The sequence below is a fragment of the Kogia breviceps genome, chromosome 7 (assembly GCF_026419965.1).
Source record: "Kogia breviceps isolate mKogBre1 chromosome 7, mKogBre1 haplotype 1, whole genome shotgun sequence".
Lineage (NCBI taxonomy): Eukaryota > Metazoa > Chordata > Mammalia > Artiodactyla > Physeteridae > Kogia > Kogia breviceps.
Window position 1 is genome coordinate 65970961 of NC_081316.1, and position 21484 is coordinate 65992444.

The 21484-nt window shown below is 41.8% G+C and overlaps 2 protein-coding genes across 4 annotated transcripts in view; one reads left to right on the forward strand and one right to left on the reverse strand.

Annotated features, from left to right (window-relative positions):
* The window catches only part of POLD3 (DNA polymerase delta 3, accessory subunit), a 179855-nt gene that overhangs the window by 88477 nt on the left and 69894 nt on the right, over positions 1-21484 (reverse strand). The gene's annotated exons all lie outside the window — the stretch shown is intronic.
* Positions 12160-16279, forward strand: LIPT2 (lipoyl(octanoyl) transferase 2). 2 transcript variants are annotated; one of them, XM_067038531.1, is made up of 3 exons: positions 12160-12607; positions 13581-13700; positions 16081-16279. In XM_067038531.1, the coding sequence occupies exons 1-3, from the start codon at positions 12160-12162 to the stop codon at positions 16188-16190; spliced, it is 678 nt and encodes a 225-aa protein (XP_066894632.1). In that variant the 3' UTR covers positions 16191-16279. The 2 variants fall into 2 exon arrangements, with proteins under 2 accessions (XP_066894632.1, XP_058926840.1); XM_059070857.2 differs by lacking the exon at positions 16081-16279 and having other exon boundaries at positions 13581-13910.

Consider the following 21484-nt stretch of genomic DNA (forward strand, 5'->3'; position numbering starts at 1 on the left):
TTGATCCCGCCTTTTTCCTCATCGCCCACCCCTGCCACCGCTTCCAATCCATCAGCTGGTCCCAAGTGTATCTTAAATCTCTCTCCTCTCCTCCATCTCCACTGCCCCCTCCAGCCCAGGTTGCCATCATTTCTCACTTGGACAATCTCTTCGTAACAGGCGTCTCTGCTGCCACTCTTGTCTTTCCCATCTGCTCTCCACATAGCAACCAGCATGATCTTAAAACATAAATAACAACAAGTTGCTATCTTGCTTAAAACTATTCAACTGGGGACTTCCCTGGTGGCGCAGTGCTTAAGAATCCGCCTGCCAATGCAGGGGACGTGGGTTCGAGCCCTGGTCTGGGAAGATACCACATGCCGCGGAGCAACTAAGGCCACCGGTGCACCACAACTACTGAGCCTGCGCTCTAGAGCCTGTGAGCCACAACTACTCAGCCCACATGCCACAGCTACTGAAGCACACGTGCCTAGAGCCCCTGCTCTGCAACAAGAGAAGCCACCGCAATGAGAAGCCCGGGTACTGCAACGAAGAGTAGCCCCCCGTTGCAGCAACTAGAGAAAGTCTGCGCACAGCAACAAAGACCCAACACAGCAATAAATAAATAAATAAATTTATTTTTTAAAATCACCTTTAAAAAACAAAAAACAAAACAAAAACCATTCAACTGCATTCTCTTTGCTCTTAAGATAAAGATCAATAACCTTAGTGACCTTTAAGGCTCTTGGAGCACTGGCCCCTGTGCAGATCTCGACCTCAGGCCATTCTCCGGATTTATTCTTGATCAGCACATCCTATTTAGCGATTTGAGTAATTGCCCACAGGTTTCTTGTCTCCCTCACCCACCCCCACCCCCTGAAAGCAGGCAGGGACTATCTATTTTGTTCTTGGCATTCTTACCTCGTACAGTGAAAGCACTTAGTAAGTATTGTTGGCCAAATAGATGAATGGATGTTTTTAAACTGAAGGGTGGCACAGATGGGTCTGGGTTTTTGAATGGTCTCTGGCTGCAGTATGTAAGGTGAAATAGGTGGAAACAGGCTAGAGGGAAGCAGCTGCCATCTGTGCATGGGCTTAAGATCTCACTGGACCAACTTCCACTGTTGAGAGCTAGTGATTTTTTTTAAAAAAAAGTAACTTAAAGGCTGAGACAGCGAGGGAGAAAGCAAGAAGCAGAGGCTTTCTGCTTTATGTAATGGGGATCTATATAAGATTTTTGGAAAGTTTCCATTACTAAAAATGGATTTCAGAGCCCCTAGTGTAAAGGAAAGCACACAGGCTGGTAGTCATAAGCCCTGAGCTCCAGTCATGTTTCTTTCCCTAAATGCCCTTCAGTAAGTCCCTGACTCCATCCAGGCAGAGTTAGTGGCGCCCTCTTTTGTGTAGCTCCTGTCATACTGTACTGCCATTGTCTATGGACATATTTGTCACTACTGTGCCAATTCATTTTCGTATCACTCGCCCCCATTGTGGGGTGGGGTAGGACAGTAACTATTCATTGAATGGATGGAGAGATGGGTGAATGGGTGGATGGATGGATGGATGAATGATAAGTGGATAGGTGGATGGACTGAACCACATACTAAGCCCATATGCTGGAGAAAGACTGGGGCTCAATAAGCAGATGGATACTCAGGAGAACCGCATCCCCTTTTAATACCCAGCTTCTCAGTTTACTGCTTTTATTTATTTATTCAATAGACATTTTAACTGAGTACCTACTATGTGCCAAACTGAGATTTTTGCTATGGGGTGTTTAAAGAGGGATAAAACAGAGTGCTGGTTAAGGACAAGGATTCTGGACCCTGACTACCCAGATATGAATCCTGTCTCTGCCACTTACTAGCAGCCTAATGGTAAACAAGTTACTCACTCTGTGCCTCTAGTTTTCATCAGTGAACCGAGGGAAAAATAGTACCTACTTCATGGTTGTTAAGATATTAAGTGCACTGATGATTTTAAAGCTTTCAGAGTGCCTGACACATGGTAAGTACAACATAAGTATTAGCTTTACTCTGTATTCTCAGGTCACAGGTCAAGGGGGGGGGGATGATGAACCCAACACACAGTAACCTGGGTAGACTATGTGCTAGAAGAGGTACAATTTGTTGAGGGAAGGGGTAGGGAGGCATTGTGGAGGAGGCAGTCTTTGAGCTGAACCTTGTGGGTTGAGTTTAGAGTTGATGCAGCATGCTATGGGATGAACACTTTTTAAGGTGATGGTAGCCAAATATCAGTCTTCCTGTCCAGAAAATTTGGGGTCACTAGGGACCTGAAGGCCACAGTGACCCATTGTTTCCTTTTATGGTTGAGACCCCTGGTGAAAGGTCCCAGTTCAAGGACACACAGCTAGTTATTTATTTAACAAATTATTCATTCATTCTACAAATATTTACTAAGAATTTACTTTGTGCCAGGCTCTAGGCTAGGTGGGATCCAGGGATCCCACCTCATACATATTTACTTATAGACTGTAGGTACCCTGGGACAGGGCCTTAAGCAATCCAACCTCTGTTTTTCCCTCAGAGCCTGGAGCTATCTAAATGTTATGTTTATTTTTAAACAACAGCACTGCCATTGATGACTCACAGGGACTTTTGTAATCTGCTCTGAAACCCAGTCTGTCCAGCTATTTTGTCTCCTTCCTAATTTCTTGGCCCTGAGCCTCATTTTGGTTGTTATTCCCTGTCCCCACTCCAGTTCTCACTTCCTCCTTCCCCACATCTGTGGACTATTCCCCTACATAAGGATTAGTTGTGGACTCATCAACTACATAAGGATTAGTTGATATTTAATGTTTAAGTGTCTGTACTCCGTTAGCCCCACAAACTGCATACGGAATCTGGGCACACATCTTTTGAGGGGCTACCTTCTTGTCTAGGAAGGGGGCTGGAGCCGAGAGAGATCACACCCCCTCTGGGTTCCCTCTTTTGGTTAGTGGACTCATCATCCTCAGAGAACTCGTATTCACTGGGCCCCACAGGCTCAGCACCTGGCACTGACGAGATTTTCAAGGGCCTAGAGGAAAGTTTCAGACTACCTCTTCCCTTTTTTTTTTTAACAGAATCCAGAATACCAAAAGAAAATGATAAAATCAAAATCAATAAATATTTAGACAAACGTCTACCAATGTAAATTTATATCAGCTTCATTGGTTGTTCAATTTAATTGATAGTGACTGCCACATATGCCCTCCCTCCTTTATTAATAGATCACTTGAATTTTAACCAGGCACAAGATCACCCAGCAAGATATACTTCCCAGCACCTCTTGAAGCCAGATGTGGTCATGTGACTAAATTCTGGACATGAGAAGTAGTGAGTACACTTGATACCTGATACTTCTGGTTGTGCAGTGGATGGGGGCTCTTCATCTTTCCCCTGACTCGCTGGCCAGAGTTATTGCATTGGACAACTCCAGGGGGCACATCTGCATTGCAGTCTATGAGAATGGTGCTCCCTGCCATTGTGCAATGCAGCGGCCCTGCCCCTGGCTGAGATGCAGACCTTCAGGCAAGAGCTGGAGTTGGTATTCATAAACATTTGATTACATTTAAAATTAATTTGTAGGGGGCTTCCCTGGTGGCACAGTGGTTGAGAGTCCGCCTGCCGATGCAGGGGACACAGGTTTGTGCCCCGGTCCGGGAGGATCCCACATGCCGCGGAGCGGCTAGGCCCGTGAGCCATGGCCGCTGAGCCTGTGCGTCCGGAGCCTGTGCTCTGCAACGTGAGAGGCCACAACAGTGAGAGGCCCGTGTACCAAAAAAAAAAAAAAATTTGTAGGGAATTCCCTGCGGTCCAGTGGTTAGGACTTTGCGCTTTCACTCCCGAGTGCATGGGTTGGATCCCTGGTCGGGGAACTAAGATCCTGCAAGCCTCGTGGCATGGCCAAAAATAAAAAACAAACAAACAACGAAACAAAACAAAATTTCTAAGTTTGATTTTCTCACTTTGCAAACATTCCATGTATGGGCTGTGACTGACAAGAAATCAAATCTTGTCATAATTTAAGTAGACATAGCAAATGACTTCAAAGTAAAAATTTAAAAATCCTTTAAAATATTTTCAATGAAGAAACAATATTTTATATGGGATATAGAAATATTTTAATATAGGATAGGACCTAAAAAATATATGTATGGAGGACCAATGAAGTTCTTAGAAAGGCCTTGATCATTTTCAGTCCCCCAAGCTAGAAATTTCAGAATCATTTTTGATATTTTCCTAGTAATTTATTCTTTCAGGAAATAGCATTTATTTTCAGACAATATATATAGTGGAGGAGTATCAAGATTTTGGTCAGACATACCTAGGTTTGAGTCCTGGTTTTGCTACTTAGTAGGTGTGTGACTTTGAGCATCCTCTGTAGGTCTCTACTTATCTGTAAAATGAGGGCAATAATAATGCCCATCTCTTATGCAATAAAGAATTTGACTGGCCTCTGTCCCTGATTACTGGGAAGGTGAATTTCAACCCTTGGAATTTCCAAAGTAATAGGAGTATCTTTGTTATCATGAGCTGTTTGGATTATAAATCTGAGTTTCTGCTAAGAGATGGGATGACTCAGGATAGGGGCTGGTCATCATAAAGACCAACCATGTGGTTAGAGGGTTGAGACTCTGAGCCAACCTGATCTCTAGGGACAAGGAGAAGAACTGGAGATTGAGTTCAAGCATGTGACCAATGCTTCAATCAATCATGCCTTTGTAATGAAATTCCAATAAAAACTCTGGACACCATAGCCCAGTAGAGCTTCCTAGATGATGAACATATCAGTGTTCCTGTAGGGTGACATATTCTGATTCCATGAGGAGAGGTCATGAAAGCTCTACATACAGAACTCTCACAGACCCCACCCTGTGTGTCTCTTCATTTAACTGAAACTGATTTGTATCCTTTATAATAAAACTGTAATCATAAGTATAATGCTTTTCTGAGTTCTGTGAGTTCTTCTAGAAAATCATTGAACACAAGGGGGTTATGGGAACCCCAGAATTTGTAGGTATTTGGTCAGAAATGCTGGTGGCTGGGGAACCCTCAAAAGTGCAACTGGCATCTGAAGTGAGGACAGTCTTGTTGGGAAGTATGCTCTTTTAAAAAAAAATTATTTATTTATTTAGTTAGTTAGTTATTTTTGGCTGCTTTGGGTCTTTGTTGTTGCACACAGGCTTTTCTCTAGTTGCCGAGAGCGGAGGCTACTCTTCGTTGTGGTGCACGGGCTTCTCATTGCGGTGGCTTCTCTTGCTGTGGAGCACAGGCTCTACGCAAGCGGGCTTCAGTAGTTGTGGCACGCAGGCTCTAGAGCACAGGCTCAGTAGTTGTGGCACATGGGCTTAGTTGCTCCGCGGCATGTGGGATCTTCCCAGACCAGGACTCAAACCTGTGTCCCCTGTATTGGCAGGTGGATTCTTAACCACTGTGCCATCAGAGAAGTCCCAGGAAGTATGCTCTTGAACCTGTGGAGTCTGCTGCTAACTCTGGGTGGTTAGCATTGGAATTAAATTGTATTTCAGTATACCAGCTGCTGGTGTCAGGATCAAATAAGAAAATATACGCAAGGCGCTTAGCAATAATAATGATGATTACCCCTTAGGGCTGGAAGGATTAAATAAGATAAACTGCATGAAGCACTTAGCATAGTCATAGTACTTGAGACTCCTGTGAGCCACACACTATGCTACTCATGGAAGATAGTTTGTCCATTTTAATTGCTGAGCAGTATTCCATTGTATGAATATATCACAGTATATCAGTTCTCTTACTGAAAGGCACCTGGGCTGTTTCCAATTTGGAAATATTGTAAATAAAGTTGCAGTGGACTTTGTTGTACAAATCTTTTTGTGGTATAAATGTTTCCATTTATCATGGATAAATTCTTAGGATTAAAACTGGGTCATAGGATAGGTGTATATTTAATTTCATGAAAATTGCTAGACCTTTGTCAAAAGTGTTTACACCATTTTATACTACAACCAGCAATATGTGAGAGTTCTGGTTGCTCTGCAACCTTGGCAATACTTGATGCCTTCAGTCTTCTTACTTTTTAGCCATTCTGGTGATTGTATAATGATATTTCATTGTGGTTTTAATTTACATTTCCATATGATTAATGATATAAAGCACAGGAAGATGGGAAAAAGAAAACAAAAATAATAAACAGAGAGAACAAACAAAAACAAAAAGAGGGTAGGGCTTAAGCCTTAATATATCAATAATTATCTTAACCTAAATGATCTAAATACACTAATTAAAAGACAGAGGTTGGCTTAGTGGAAAAAAACATAACCCAACTATATGATGTGTATAATAAACTCACTTTATTTATTTTTTTAACATCTTTATTGGAGTATAACTGTTTTACAATGGTGTGTTAGTTTCTGCTTTACAACGAAGTGAATCAGTTATACATATACATATGTTCCCATATCTCTTCCCTCTTGCGTCACCCTCCCTCCCACCCTCCCTATCCCACCCCTCTAGGTAGTCACAAAGCACAGAGGTGATCTGCCTGTGCTATGCGGCTGCTTCCCACTAGCTATTTAATTTACATTTGGTAGTGTATATACGCCCATGCCACTCTCTCACTTCATCACAGAATAAACTCACTTTAAATGTAACAATAAAGGCAGACTGAAAGTAAAAGGATGGAAAAGATAAATTATGCAAAATTAATCAAAGGAAAGCAGGAATGGCTAAAATAATATCAGATAAAGTAAACTTCAGAGCAAAAAAAGTTATCAGAGACAATAACATTATAAAATTACAAAGGGTCAATTCACCAAGAACACATAGCAAACATAAATGGATATGCACCAAGCAACAGAGCTGAAAAATATGTGAAGCAAAAACTGATAGAACTTAAGGGTGAAACAGGTAAGTCCACAATTATAGTTGGAGAATTCAGTACCCATCTCTGAACAATTGGTAGAACAACTAGAGAGAAAATCAGCAAGGATATAGAAGAACTCACCAGCACCATTGACCAACAGATTCTAATTAACATTTACAGAACACTGCACCCACCAACCACAGAATACACATTCTTTTAAAGTGCCCACAGAATATATACCAAGACAGACCACATGCTGGGCCATTAAAAATTTTTTTAAAGAATTGGAATCATACAAGGACTTCCCTAGTGGCACAGTGGATAAGACTCCATGCTCCCAATGCAGGGGGCCCACTTCAATCCCTGGTCAGGGAACCAGATCCCACATGCATGCCACAACTAAAAGTTTGCATGCCACAACTGAGGATCTGGCAAGCCACAACTAAGGAGCCCTGGAGCTGCAACTAAGGAGGCTGCTTGCCACAACTAAGACCTGGTGTAACCAAATAAATAAAAAAATATTTTAAAAAAAGAATTGGAATCATACAGAGTGTGTTCACTGTTCACAATGGAATAAAACTAGAAATCAGTAACAGAAGGATAACAGGAATACAACATACTTCAAAGTAATCCATGAGTCAAAGAGGAAATCTCAAGGGAGATTTGTAAAAATACATTGAACTGAATGAAAGTGAACAAAGAACATACCAAACTTTGTTGGATACAGCTAAAGTCACACTGAGAGGGAAAAAGTTATCACTAAATTTAGCACTAAATCCATATACTAGAAAATAGGAAAAATCTCAAATCAATTATTTAAGCTCCCATTGAGAAAACACAGGAAAAGAAGAACCAAATATATCCAAAGCAAGCAGAAGGAAGTAAATAATAAAGATAAAAACAGAAATAAATGAAACTGAAAACATAAAAATAATAGAAACAATAAAACAAAGGGCTGATCCTTTGGAAAAAGTAATAAAATTAACAACCCTCTAGCAAGACTGACAAACGAGAGAGAAGATACAAATTATCAACATCAGGAATGACAAAAAGGACCTCACTATAGACCATGTAAACATAAAAAGGAAAACAAGTGAATACCACAAACAACTCTACACACATAAATTTGACAACTTAGAAAAAATGGATTAATTCCTTGAAAAACACGAACTACTACAACTCACCCAATATGAAATAGATAATTTGAAGAGCTCTATACTATGAAGAGATTTGAATTTGTAATTTTAAAACTCCCCCAAAGAAATCTCCAGGCTCAGATGGTTTCACAGAGAATTGTACCAAATGTTTAAAGGAAATTAAGACAATCTACACAACATCTTCCAGAAAATAAAAGAGGATACTTCCCAATTTATTTTATGAAGCTAGTATTACCCTAAAAACCAAAGAAGGACAAAAAAAAAAAAACTATAGACCAATATCTCTCATAAACTTAGTTGTAAAAATTCTCAACAAAATGCTAGCAAACCAAATACAACAATGTAAAAAAAAGAATTACAGCACAACCAAATAGGATTTATTACAGCTATGCAAGGTTAGTCAACATTCAAGAGTCAGTCCAAAAAATCAATCAATGCAATCTACCACATTAACAGGCTAAAGAAGAAAAGATAACAAGATCATAGCAATCATTGCAAAAAAAGCTTCTGACAAGATTCAACATCCTTCATAATAAAAACTCTCAGGAAAACAGGAATAGAGGAAAACTCCCTCAACTTGATAAAGATCATCTACAAAAAACCTACAACTAACTGTATACTTAACAGTGAAAGACTGAATGCTTTCCTCCTAAGACTAGAAAAAGGCAAGGATGTCTGCTCTTACTACTCTTATTCAACATAGTACTGGAAGTTATATTCAGTGCAAAAAAGGCAAAACAAGGGAATTAAATGCATACCCATCAGAAAGGAAGAAAATAGAACTGTCCCTATTTGCAGATGACAAGATTGTCTAAGGAATCTACCAAAAACTCTTAGGACTAATAAGTGAATTCAGCAAGGATTGCAGGATGCAAGATAAACATACAAAAAATCAGTTGCATTTCTTTATATTTGCAATGAACATATGGACACAGAAATTAAAAGTACAATACCATTTAGAATCACTCAAAAAAGGGAAATACTTAGGCAGAAATCTAACAAAACACATATAGATTTGTATGCTGAAAACTACAAAATGCTGATGAAGGAATTTAAAGAAGATCTAAATAAATGGTGAGATGTACCATGTTCATGGACTGGAAGACCCAATGTAGCAAATATGTCAATTTTCCCCAAATTGATATATAAGTTTAATGCAATTTTTATAAAAATCTCATCAAGATTTTTTTAGATATAGACAAGATTATTCTAAAATGTATATGAAAAGGCAAATAATGAAACCATTTTGCAATAACTAAAACAATTTTGGAAAGAGAAAGAATAAAGTAGGAAGAATCAGATTGATTTTAAGCCTTATTATATAGTTACAGCAATCAAGAATATGCGGTATTGGTGGAGGGAAAGACATACAGATCAATGGAAGAAAACCTTGAAATTGGCCCACAAAAGTAGGCCCAACTGATTTTTGACAAAGCTGTAAAAGCAATTAAATTAGGAAACATAGCCTTTTGAACAAATAGTGCTGAAGCAATGGGACATCCATCCATAGGCAACACACACACATAACCTGCAAACAAAACAAAACAAAACAAAAACCTCCGAAGTTTCAAAACTTAGAGAAAAAGAGGAGAAAATCTTCAGTACTTAGGGCTAGGCAAACACTTCTTAGACCAGTAAAATCCATAAAAGGAAAAGTGGATAAATTTGACTTTATCACAACTATAAACTTTTGCTCTGCAAAAGACCCTGTTAAGAGGATGAAAGTACAGGCCATAGAGTGAGAGAAACTATTTACAAACCATATATCTGATAAAGGACTAGTATTTAGAATATACAAAGAACTCTCAAAACTCAACAGTAAAAAAATGAAAATCAATTAGAAAATGGGCATAAAGCATGAACAGATATTTCATTGAAAAGGATATACAGATGGAAAACAAGCACATGATAAGATGTTCGACACCATTAGCCTTTAGGGAAATACAAATTAAAATCACAATGAAATACCACTATACACCTATCAGAATGTCTAAAATAAAAAATAGTGGTAATGCAAATGTTGGCAAGGATGCAGAGAAACTACATCATTCATATATATATTGCTGGTAGGAATGTAAAATGGTACAGCTACTCTGGAGAGCAGTTTGGCAGTTTCTTGAAAAACTAAACATGCAGCTACCATGTGATCCAGTAATTACACTCTTGGGCACTTATTCCAGAGAAATGAAAACTTATTTTCACATTAAAAACTTTTACATGAATATTTTTAACAGCTTTATTCAGAATATCTGAAAACTGGAAATAACCTAGTTATTCTTCAATGGATGAGTAGTTAAACAAACTATGGTACAGCCATATCATGGAATACTACTCATCAATAAAAAGAAATGAATATTGATACATGCAACAACCCAGATGAGTCTCTAGAAAATTATGCTGAGTGGAAAAAAAAAGCCAGTTCCCAAAGTTTACATACCATATGATGCTATTTATATAACACAGATAATTGTTTCCTGGGAGTTAAGTAGTGGTGTAGATATAAGAGAGCAACATGAGAGATGCTTATGGTGATTGAAATGTTCTGTATCTTGACCGTATCGATGTCCATATCCCAACTGTGATGTTGGCAAGACATTACCTTTGAGGGAATCTGGGTAAAGGGTACACAGGATCTCTCTGTATTATTCCTTACAATTGCATGTGAGTCTACCATTTTCTCAAAATAAAAAATTTAATTAAGATATTACCTGTGTGGTTTCTCTGTCATCTAAATCCTGATTGATGCAATACACTTCATCAGACTGGAGAATTTCTCTTCTCTTCCTAGTTTGATGAGAATTTTAGTTAGAGTAGGTGTTGATTTTTACCAACTGCCTTTTCTGCATTTATTGAAAATAATCTCATGGTTTTTCTCCTTTTCGGTGAAAATTATATTTTTTGATTTTAGAATGTTAAGCCAATTTTAATTCCTGGGATAAACAATACTTTATTGCTGGATAAATTTACTAATATTTGCTTAGGATTTTATGTCTACATTTATGAAATGTCTTTCAGGTACCTATGGGAGTGATCAATGTTATTAGTTTCTAAAATTAAAAAAGACCTGAGCAAAAGTAATAAAATATCAAAATTTGATAAGCCTGGATGGTGGGTAAATGGTAATTTGTTACATTATTCTCTATACTTCTCCGCTTTCTTCTTTTCAATTAAACAACCCTTGGTTGCAGCTTAGAAGACACATTCAGAGGATAGATTGAGGACATAAAAACTGGGTTCTGTGTGCCATTAGGAATACAGGGGTAGGATAGTCTTGTGTAACCTCTTCACATAGCAATGGGCCAAACACATAGTTGGTACCCAGTAAAAGTGTATTAAATGAATTTAGATTTGTTTAAATCACACTCCAATACAACATAATGGATGCTGTGATCCAGATCCATCCTCAGGGTCTCGTCAGTCATTCCCCCAGCTTCTGGGAGTAGGTTGCTCATGGCTCAATTTCTCTCTGGGAATTGCCCTCCTCCAAGGGACAGCCTTGCCAAAAGTTACAGGACCTGTCCACATACAGCCTCCATCACTGGTCAATGCAAGGACATAAATTTCTGGCCCCCTTCTTTAATTTGGAATAATTCTGAAAGGTCATCCCAGGCTCAGAGCATTCTTTGGGATTGGCTGAGGCTTCTGCTTAGATAGTTTCACAATTTAACCTCTCCTTCTGCCTTATCCTGCTTCCATCACTCCCTTACAGGCTTGGCCTTGAAAGTACCTTCACCCCATCGCCCCCCAATAAACTTCCTGCATGTTAATCTCCCTCTTGCTTGGGGAACTCCACTCAGGACACGTATTACCCTATTTTACTTTTCTTTTCATAGCAGTTATCAGTATTTGAATAACCTTATTTATTTAATGCTTTAATATTTGCTTATTGCCTGCTGTAAGAATGTAAGCTTCCCAGGGCAGACCTTCTTCTTTTTCCATACAATGTACACTATTGTATCAAGCAGCTAGGGCAGGGCCTGCAGAACAGAAGCAGGCTCTAAATACTGGTTGGAATGAACGAATGAAGAGACACACCTTGCCCTAAGTCTCTCAACAGCCAGTAACAAGCATTTGGGGGAGGAGACTCCGGACAAGTCACTGAGTCCCCGCCCCTCCTAGCACGCCCCCAGGCCCAGGCAGGAGGCGGGGCCCCGCAGACGCAGCGGCCCGCGCAATGCGGCAACCGGCGGTACGGCTGCTGCGGCTGAGTCAGGTGCCGTATGCCGAGCTGCTGGCGCTGCAGGAGCGCTGGCTGCGGCGGCTGCAGGCCGAGCCAGGGACCGAGGCAGGCGCGCTCCTGCTCTGCGAGCCCGCGGGGCCCGTGTACACCGCCGGGCTGCGCGGTGGCCTGACGTCCGAGGAGGCGACGCGGCTGCGGGCCTTGGGTGCCGAGGTGCGCGCCATTGGCCGCGGAGGCCTAGCCACCTTCCACGGCCCGGGCCAGCTGCTCTGCCACCCCGTACTCGACCTGCGACCCCTTGGCCTGCGCCTGCGCGCCCACGTGGCGGCGCTGGAGGCGTGCGCCGTGCGCCTGTGCGAGCTCCAGGGCCTACCAGGGGCCCGCGCGCGGCCCCCACCCTACACCGGCGTTTGGCTGGGCGAGCGCAAGATCTGCGCAATCGGTGAGCGCCTCGGGGCGGGGCCTGGCGGGGCCGGACCAATGGTGGTGAGGGCAGAGCTCCGGCTAGCAGGAGGTGTATCTGGCGCGGGCTTTGAATCAGAGCTAGTCCTGATGTATCTTTCTTCTTGTGAATGGTTTTTTTTTCCCCTTTAAAAAAAAAAATTGTGGTAAAATACACATAATGTAAAATGTACCATCTTAACCATTTTAAAGTGTACAGTTCAGTAGTGTTAAGTGCTTCCACATTGTTATGCAACCAATCTCCAGAACTCTTTTTATCTCAAAATTTAAACTACACTTTTAAACAACTCCCCATTTCACCTTCTCCCTAGCCCCTGACAACCTCCATTCTACTTTTATCTGTATGAATTTGACCTCTCTAGGTAACGCATTTAAGTGGAATCATACAGTAGTTGTCTTTTTGTGACTGGATTATTTCACTTAGCGTCATGTCCCCAAGGTTCATCTGTGTTGTAGTGTGTGTCAGGATTTTCTTCCTTTTAAAGGCTGAATAAATACCTCATTACATGTAAAAACAAATAAACAACAAACGAAACAAAGTTTTTAACCCTCTTCACTGAAATATTCAGAACCAGAAGGGCCCTCAGAGGCCAACTCGTTCAACACTCATTTTTACCAATGGAGACACACGGGAAGTGAATTGCCAGGGTACTTCACAGTATCAGGACAATAAGGGTGAAAAAGTTTTGTCAAACTTTTTTTTAAGCAACGGAGGAATCTCTTTGTTAAAGGACATTTTCTGTAATCTCCATAATAAGTGCAGCTACTGTGGAGCGACACACCTCTCCTCCCATTTTGTCCCCCTCCCCTGATCTGTGCACAACCCCTTGGGTGCTGTAGAAACGAAGTTGGAAAGTCAGTGGTCTAGTCCAGTTTCCTCATCACACTGAGGGGGATCATGAAGCCTGGGGAGGGAGGGTACCTATTCTAAGACCCATTGGTTTGCCTTGCAGGAGTCCGCTGTGGAAGGCACATTACATCTCACGGCCTGGCACTGAACTGTTCTACGGACCTCACTTGGTTTGAGCACATTGTGCCCTGTGGGCTGGTTGGGACAGGTGTCACTTCCCTGAGTAAGGAGCTCCAGAGGCATGTCACTGTGGATGAAGTAATACCACGTTTCCTTGAGGCCTTTAAAGAGACCTACAAGTGCACATTGATCTCAGAGGACAGCCCCAACTGAAGGGCATTTATATTATCACAGCCTGGAGGTCCTGCCTTGGAAAGCACCACACCTGACTTGGAGTCACTGAAACCCAGATTCTAGACCCAGCCCTGTCATTCACACACCATGAGACTATGGGCAAATCATGAGCTCTGAGCCACTGGTTCCATATGTATCCTGGTTTATTTATATCTTCCCCACCTACCTCAGATATAGATGTGAAAACATTATGAAAAGCATGCTGTATAAATATAAGGCATTAGCACTACTGTTGACACCATTTTCTCAGCTTAGAAAAACTCATATCATAGAGTGTCATTTCTCAAATATTTATTATTTCCTCAATACTGTATTTAACTGGGGAAGCCTGGGCTCCAGTTCCTTTGATTTTTGTAAGAATCATTTCTCTGGATCATCCAGGTGAAGGTGATGTGATGTGGTGCTTTTTCATTTTCAGGAGACCTGGGTGCTTTCTGTAATAAAAGGGAAAGGGAAAGGCCTCTTTAAAGAATAAAATGGGATTCTGTGTTCCTGGGTTGGATTCCTCAAGCCTGATAGCTATTTTTAGTTAGTAACATGAGCTAGGCCAGAGGCTAGGGGAAAGAGAAGAATAATTTCTCACACTGTACAAATGCCAAAGATAGAAGTAAGTTTTTCTTATACAAGATCTCTGTTTGTAAGGTTCTATAGTAATTATCTATTGCTGTGTAACAAATCACCCCAAAACTTAATGACTTAAAAGAATAAACATTTATTATCTCATATACTGTGGGTCAGGAATTCGGGAGAAGCTTACTTGGGTGGTTCTGGTCAGGGTCTCTCAGGTGCAATCAAGATGTCAGCTGGGGCAGCTCTCATCTGAAGGTTTGACTGGGGCTGGAGAATCAGCTTCCAAGATGATTCACTCACATGCTTTGTTGGTAGTAGTTGTTAAAAGGAGGCCTTAATTCCTCACCTTAGCTCGTCATCACTCCTCCACAGGGCTGCTTGAATGTTCTCATGACCTGGCAACTGGCTTCCCCCAGAGCAAGTGATGCCAGAAAGAGACAAGGTGGAAGCCACAATATCTTTTATGACCCAGCATTGGAAGTCACACAGTCATTTCTGCAGTCTCTTAATATGTGAGCCCTATTCAGTATGGAAGGGACTGCACAAGGGTGATAGGAGGTGAGGATCATTAATGGCCATCTTGGAGATGGATTACCACAGGCAGTTAAGAATAGAAAGAGCCTTGAATGAGAAGTCAGGCAACTCTAGTTCCAGTCCTGGCTCTGTGGAACAGTAACCAACAACATTCAAGATGGCGGTTGCTTCCTGAGGGACTGCAATGAGCAGAGCTCCCTGCTGCTGATGGACATGTGGTGGAGTTCAGCCATCAAAATGTGAGGGTTGTCCATTACCACAGCATGACTAGCTTATGCTGACAGATAAAATATGTTTATATTAATTAGGACTCTTGTATTTGCAAGTGTAGAAACCCAACTCAAACTAACTTAAGCAAAAACAAACAAACCCCACAATGGGAGGGTTATTGGAAAAGGTACTGGGGGGGTCTCATAAAATCCAAGGATCGGGCTGCAGCTGGGCTCCAGAACAGAACCAGAGCATGTAGCCCTTTAGGAACCCACATGGTCTTTTCTCTCCTGTTCTCTGCCATGATTCTTGGTGAGTTTGCTTCATTCTATCTTACTTCAGTCCAGCTTTCTCTGTTTCCCAGGCCATGTAGTGGAAGATGGCTACTGCTTCTGTTATCCATGAATGCTGGAGTAGAGTCAAGGAAAATCCCCAGGTTTCTGGCTTGAGCAAGTGGGTGGATGTTAGAGGTATTGCTGAGATAGAGAACTATGGATAATGACCAAGTTTGGAAAGAATGATAATGAGTTCAGTTTTAGGTAAATCAAGTTTGAGATACTTGTGGACGATGTAGGTGGAGAGGGCCAGTTGGGTGTTTGGATCTGGAGCATGGCTGTGATGAGCGATGGTTTAGGTCTGGGAGCCCAAAGAGAAGGGGAGGGCAGAGGACTGATAAATGTGAGGCACGGGCCAAGGAGGAGCAGGCCAAGGAGACTGAGAAGCAGTCTAGGCAGAGACATAGTGCGGGACCCAGAATGAGACAACACGATGATCTCATTCACTTTTCTGGCAGCACAGCAAGATAGGTAGGCTTATTTTATGGATGAAAAAACTGAGGCTTGGGAGGCTAAGTGACTTATTTGAGGTCATGCACTTAGTTTGGGGCAGAGTCAGTCCCTGGCTTCTAATCTGGGCTCTTTTCCACTCTTCCACAGCTGCCTCTGAGGGTGAGCAGGGCAGGTATCCTGGAGGAGACATGCCTCCAAGAACAGGTGGGTCGACAGAGCTGAGGAGGACGCAGGGCAGAAGGCCGGAGTTAGGCTGAGGCCGGACGTGTGGAATTGGCTCAGGCCATTGCTGTGGGTTCCTGACTCTCCTTCCTTTCTGGGCAGAGCCCACCTACGCTTTCCCACTGGGGCCCTTCCTCAAGGAAGGAAGCTGAGTGTATGAAAGAGGATAGTTAACACCCTGGCTTTTCCACCTCCAGAAAGCCTCTTCTTGTTTATGAGAAGTCTTTTCCTCATAAATAAACAAATTGTCCAAGGTCTGGTGAATGAGTGCTAAGTGTGAGGACATGACCAACTGCAGTGACTGGCCCAGCATCTTGTTCCTCAGCGAGGCTGTCAGGAAACCAAACAGAACCTGCTCTGGTAGTGTGACCAGGTGCACCTTGCTTCATGAAAAAAGCCTCTGACTGAAAACCTTCATGGAAATCAAGATATTTGCAATCAAAATTTTAAAAAAAACACAGACCTACTAGAGCATGGGCTTGAGGATATGGGGAAGGGGAAGGGTAAGCTGTGACGAAGTGAGAGAGTGTCAGGGACATATATACACTACCAAATGTAAATTAGATAGCTAGTGGGAAGCTGCCGCATAGCACAGGGAGATCACCTCTGTGCTTTGTGACCACCTAGAGGGGTGGGATAGGGAGGGTGGGAGGGAGGGTGACGCAAGAGGGAAGAGATATGGGAACATATGTATATGTATAACTGATTCACTTTGTTGTAAAGGAGAAACTAACACACTATTGTAAAACAGTTATACTCCAATAAAGATGTTAAAAAAATCTAATTTTTTCACTAAATCGTAATTTACCTTACCTATTATCATACCATATTATAATAACTATAAAGTTTTAACAAACAAGACTTGCACTCCCACCTAAAAAAACATTCTTTTCATTAGTGTGTTTCCAGCACTTGATTATGAGCAGACATCTTTTATTATTCTATTCTATTCTGTTTTATAATTCTATTATGAATTATTATGTGGATAAAATTATGTATACTATTTTAAACCATAGTATTACAAAGATCTTCCCACATTGCTAGTCTTTATTTTTATTTATTTATTTATTTTTTTTTTTGCGGTACGCGGGTCTCTCAACTGTTGTGGCCTCTCCCGTTGTGGAGCACAGGGTCCGGACGCGCAGGCTCAGCAGCCATGGCTCACGGGCCTAGCCGCTCCACGGTATGTGGGATCTTCCCGGACCGGGGCACGAACCCGTGTCCCCTCCTAAATCGGCAGGCAGACTCTCACCCACTGCACCACCAGGGAAGCCCTAGTCTTTATATTTTTAACATCTTAATCTTGTTTTTATTTCTTTTAAAACTTAGATCTTTTAAAAAATATAGGCAATGCATACACATGGAATAAAATTTAAAAGGTACAAAATGCTACTGTTGAAATGTAAGTCTTATTCCTAATCCCTTTCCCCTGTAAACCCAGTCCCTTTCCTGGAGGCCTAAATGATGGTAAATGTCTTATTTATATTCTTCATAGATATTTTATATATATATAAGCATACATGCTTATATGTGTACATTCCTTTTCATATAGTAGCATACTATACACACATCCCTGCACTTTGTAAGACTGTTTCAGGTCAGTATATAAAGAACATCCTCATTTTTAAAAACGGCTGTGGAGTCATCCTCATTTTTAGAAACAGCTGTGGAGTATTCCATTCAGTGGATTTACCATGACTTATTTAGCTAGCCCCCTATTGACGATGTTTAGGTTATTACTAATCTTTTTCTTTTACAAATAAGGCTGCAATGAGGATCCCTATATAAATGTGCATGTGTGTCTGTGTGTGTGTCTGAATATTGTATCACACATGGTGAGCACAGAGTTTGCGTTTCTAGAAGTGATTTTCTGAGTCAAAGGATATGTGCATTTTTATTTTAATAGATGTTGTCATATTACCTTTCATAAAACATACCAATTTATATTCCCATCAGCAATGCCTGAATTTTAAATGTTCTAGCATCTTAGATTTTTCATCTTTAAAGCTTTTTATTATAAAATTTTTCAAACATACAACGAACCCCATGAACCCCAGGTACCCATTACACAGGTGAAACAATCAACTCATGGCCATTCTTAGTTTATCTAAACCAGTGCCCATATCCTGCCTCCTCCCTGGATTGTTGTGAAGCAAATCACAGGTACCATATTATTTCATGCATAAATATTTCAGTATGTATTCCCAAAAGATAAGGACTCTTTAAAAAAAACAGAACCACAGTATATCATTAACACATATAAAAATACTTATTCAATATCAACAAATATTCAGTTAATATTCAGATTTCTTTCTTTCTCCCTCCTCCCCCCCCTCCCTCCCTCCCTCCCTCCCTCCCTCCCTCCCTCCTTCCTGTAGTTGGTTTGTTCAAATCAGGATTCAAACAAGGTCTACACACTGAATTTGGTTCATATGTCTCATAAATGTCTCTTTTCACCTATGGTTCCCCCGCCATCTTTTTTATCTTTTTCTCCTGTTTCCTGAAGGTTTAAAAGTAGATCCTGACAACTGGCATGATTCAGGTATGATTTTTTTTTTAGCACATCTGCTTTGTAGGTGATGGTGTGTTCTTACATCAAGTTGCATGTAGTATCTGTTTTGGGGTGTTTTTTTTTTTTTTTTTTTTTGCGGTACGCGGGCCTCTCACTGCCGTGGCCTCTCCCGTTGTGGAGCACAGGCTCCAGACGCGCAGGCTCAGTGGCCATGGTTCATGGGCCCAGCCGCACTGCGGCATGTGGGATCTTCCCCGACCGGGGCACGAACCCGTGTCGGCAGGCGGACTCTCAACCACTGCGCCACCAGGGAAGCCCTGGGGTTTTATTTTTTTCCTTTTTTTTTTGTGATGACTATGCCCTAGATTCATTATTTTATTAGGGGTTTGCAAGATGTGATACTCTGATTCTATCATTTCTTCTTCACTTACCAGCTGGAATACGTCTATAGACCTGGCAGGCTGATTGCAAAAGAACTCAACATGTCCGGTAGCATTCGTGTTATTAGCATTTTATTAGTTTTTTAGTTTTGTTCATTTTCATTAAAATTTGTATTGAATAAATACTATGTAAAAGATTTGCTTTTACAGTTGCATTGGAGTTTAAACTGAGTTTAAATTTGAACATATTTAGATTATCAGCACTGAGTACCTCAATGATTTTTTTCCTTTAAAAGGGGTTCATACATCATTCAAGTTCAAGAGACACTGGTATAAGGCTATAGTGTTACATTTTTTCAATTTACGTAAACTGTGAGCTTTCTAAGCCAGAGACTTTCTTTGTTTTGTTTGTTTGTATCCTAGCATGTGGAAAGGAAACAGTGGTTCAATGACTGTTATTATGAGGAATTCCCTGTAGCCTGTACTTTGGCCCTTTTGTTGACAGACATCAGTATCCAGTCTGTGAAGGGGTCATCCCAGCCCTGCTCACACAGCTCCAGATGTGGAGCATTCTTCATAATTCTGGTTGTTAGAAAGTTGTTCCTCATCCCAAACTGAAACCTGCCCTCAACAGTGTCATAATTCTGCCCTCCTGCAAGTCCTCCTCTGAGAGGTCTTCCCTGGCCACACCATGCATCCGCCTCGGTGGCAGTGGCCCCTATGATGTAGTTACTTATTTCCATGTCTGACCCCATCCAGACTGTGAGCTCCCCAGGCAGGGACTATAGTATCACCCATGGCCCTCTCAGGACTAGCCCAGGGCCTCACACAGAGGTGCCCAGAAATGGCCTGTTGAGTCAGCAAATGAATTCTATCCTAGGAGCGGGCTCTTCTTCAAGTTAAACTTTCCTGATTCTTCTGTTCTTCATAAAATGTGGCTTCCAGACTCTGCCCCCACTGCCCTCATCTCAACAGGTTCCAATTGGCTAACATGGCCTTAACCTGTGTTGCTTGAAGATAACATGCCTGATGTGGTCCGGCCAGTGTTGGGGAAGCTAGTAAAATAGTCTTGTTCAGGCTTCAGAGGCAACAATAGGCCTTTGACTAAAAAAGACCCTGAAAGAGCTACATGCCGAACTGCTAGACTACATGCAGGTCAGCAGAAACAGTGCTAGGAAGTCTTGGGAATCTGTCCAGTTCCTGGGAATCAGCGAATATTCTGAGACTTACAACCAAAGTATCAAAGCATTTGCATTAACAGCCAGAGCTGCATATCTTCACGCAAGCTGATGATCATCAGTTTGCAGCTTGGCGTTAAAAGCAGGACTCCTTTGGGCGGCACTCTGAAGTCTGAACACACCGCCTGGGACCTTCCCAATTAGGACTCCAGATTGCTGTGCAAGGGACTTCCCAGCTGCTGCTTGGATCTAGAAGTAGGTGTCGGCCCCATTCCGTGATGTATGCTCTGTTATATACTCTGTTAATATTCTTATTCCTTTTCCTCTAATGATTGTATGTTGAAATTTATATACTCTGTTAATATTCTTATTCCTTTCCTTTTAATGGTTGTATATTGAAATTAAGTTAAATCACCTTCTATTAAAGATTTGATTGAAGCTGTTTATTTGTGTGAGACGAGTGGTTATTTTGCCAGCGAATCCAATGAACCTTAAAACCAAAAGCAGACTTTGGGCAAAACAGCCAGTGCAAGGTGTGTCAGCCTGTGCTGGGCCCTGGGGACACAGAGATGGGTCAGACTTGGTCCCTGTCTTCAGGGAGCTCACAGCTTGGTGGAGGAGACACACCAGTAAAAACTGTTCACAGTAACCTGTTATAAGTACCATGAGAGAAGTTTTACAGGTACTATGGGAACACAGAAGTGACAAATCTTAAAAGGGAAGACGGGCAGAAAAGGCTCAAGTGACTTCTAAGTTGTGAGAAAGAGAAAACCTGGCTCAAACGCAATGAAAAGCAGTATCTTAGATCTTGTAACTAAGAAGTCTGGGGATAGACTTTAGGCACAGATTGATCCCGGAGCAGGCAGCATCTAAGGGTGAGTTAGCCAGCCACAGGAGGAAGGGTGTTCCAGGCAGAGACAGCAGCATAGGTGAAGGCCTGGAGTTGAGAGAGCAGGTGGGTATTGGAAGAACAGCAGATTCTTTCTAGGGTGAACAGCCTGGGCTCACAGCCTCCTCCCACATTCCTTACTTCTCCTATTCCTCCCTGCTACCCCTTGCCCAGAGCAGGCTGAAAATGAATGGGGAGGACCTCACCCATTTGACTGACTCGCCACTGTCTCTGCTTGATCCTCCCATTTGCCCCTCCATATGCTCACCACCCTTCTCCACCCACCATGGGACTCCCTGCTCTTGAGCTTCCATCTGGGTTGGTACAAAAAGAGTCAGCAGTAGAAGACCACGGGGTGGGAGGGGAGGGA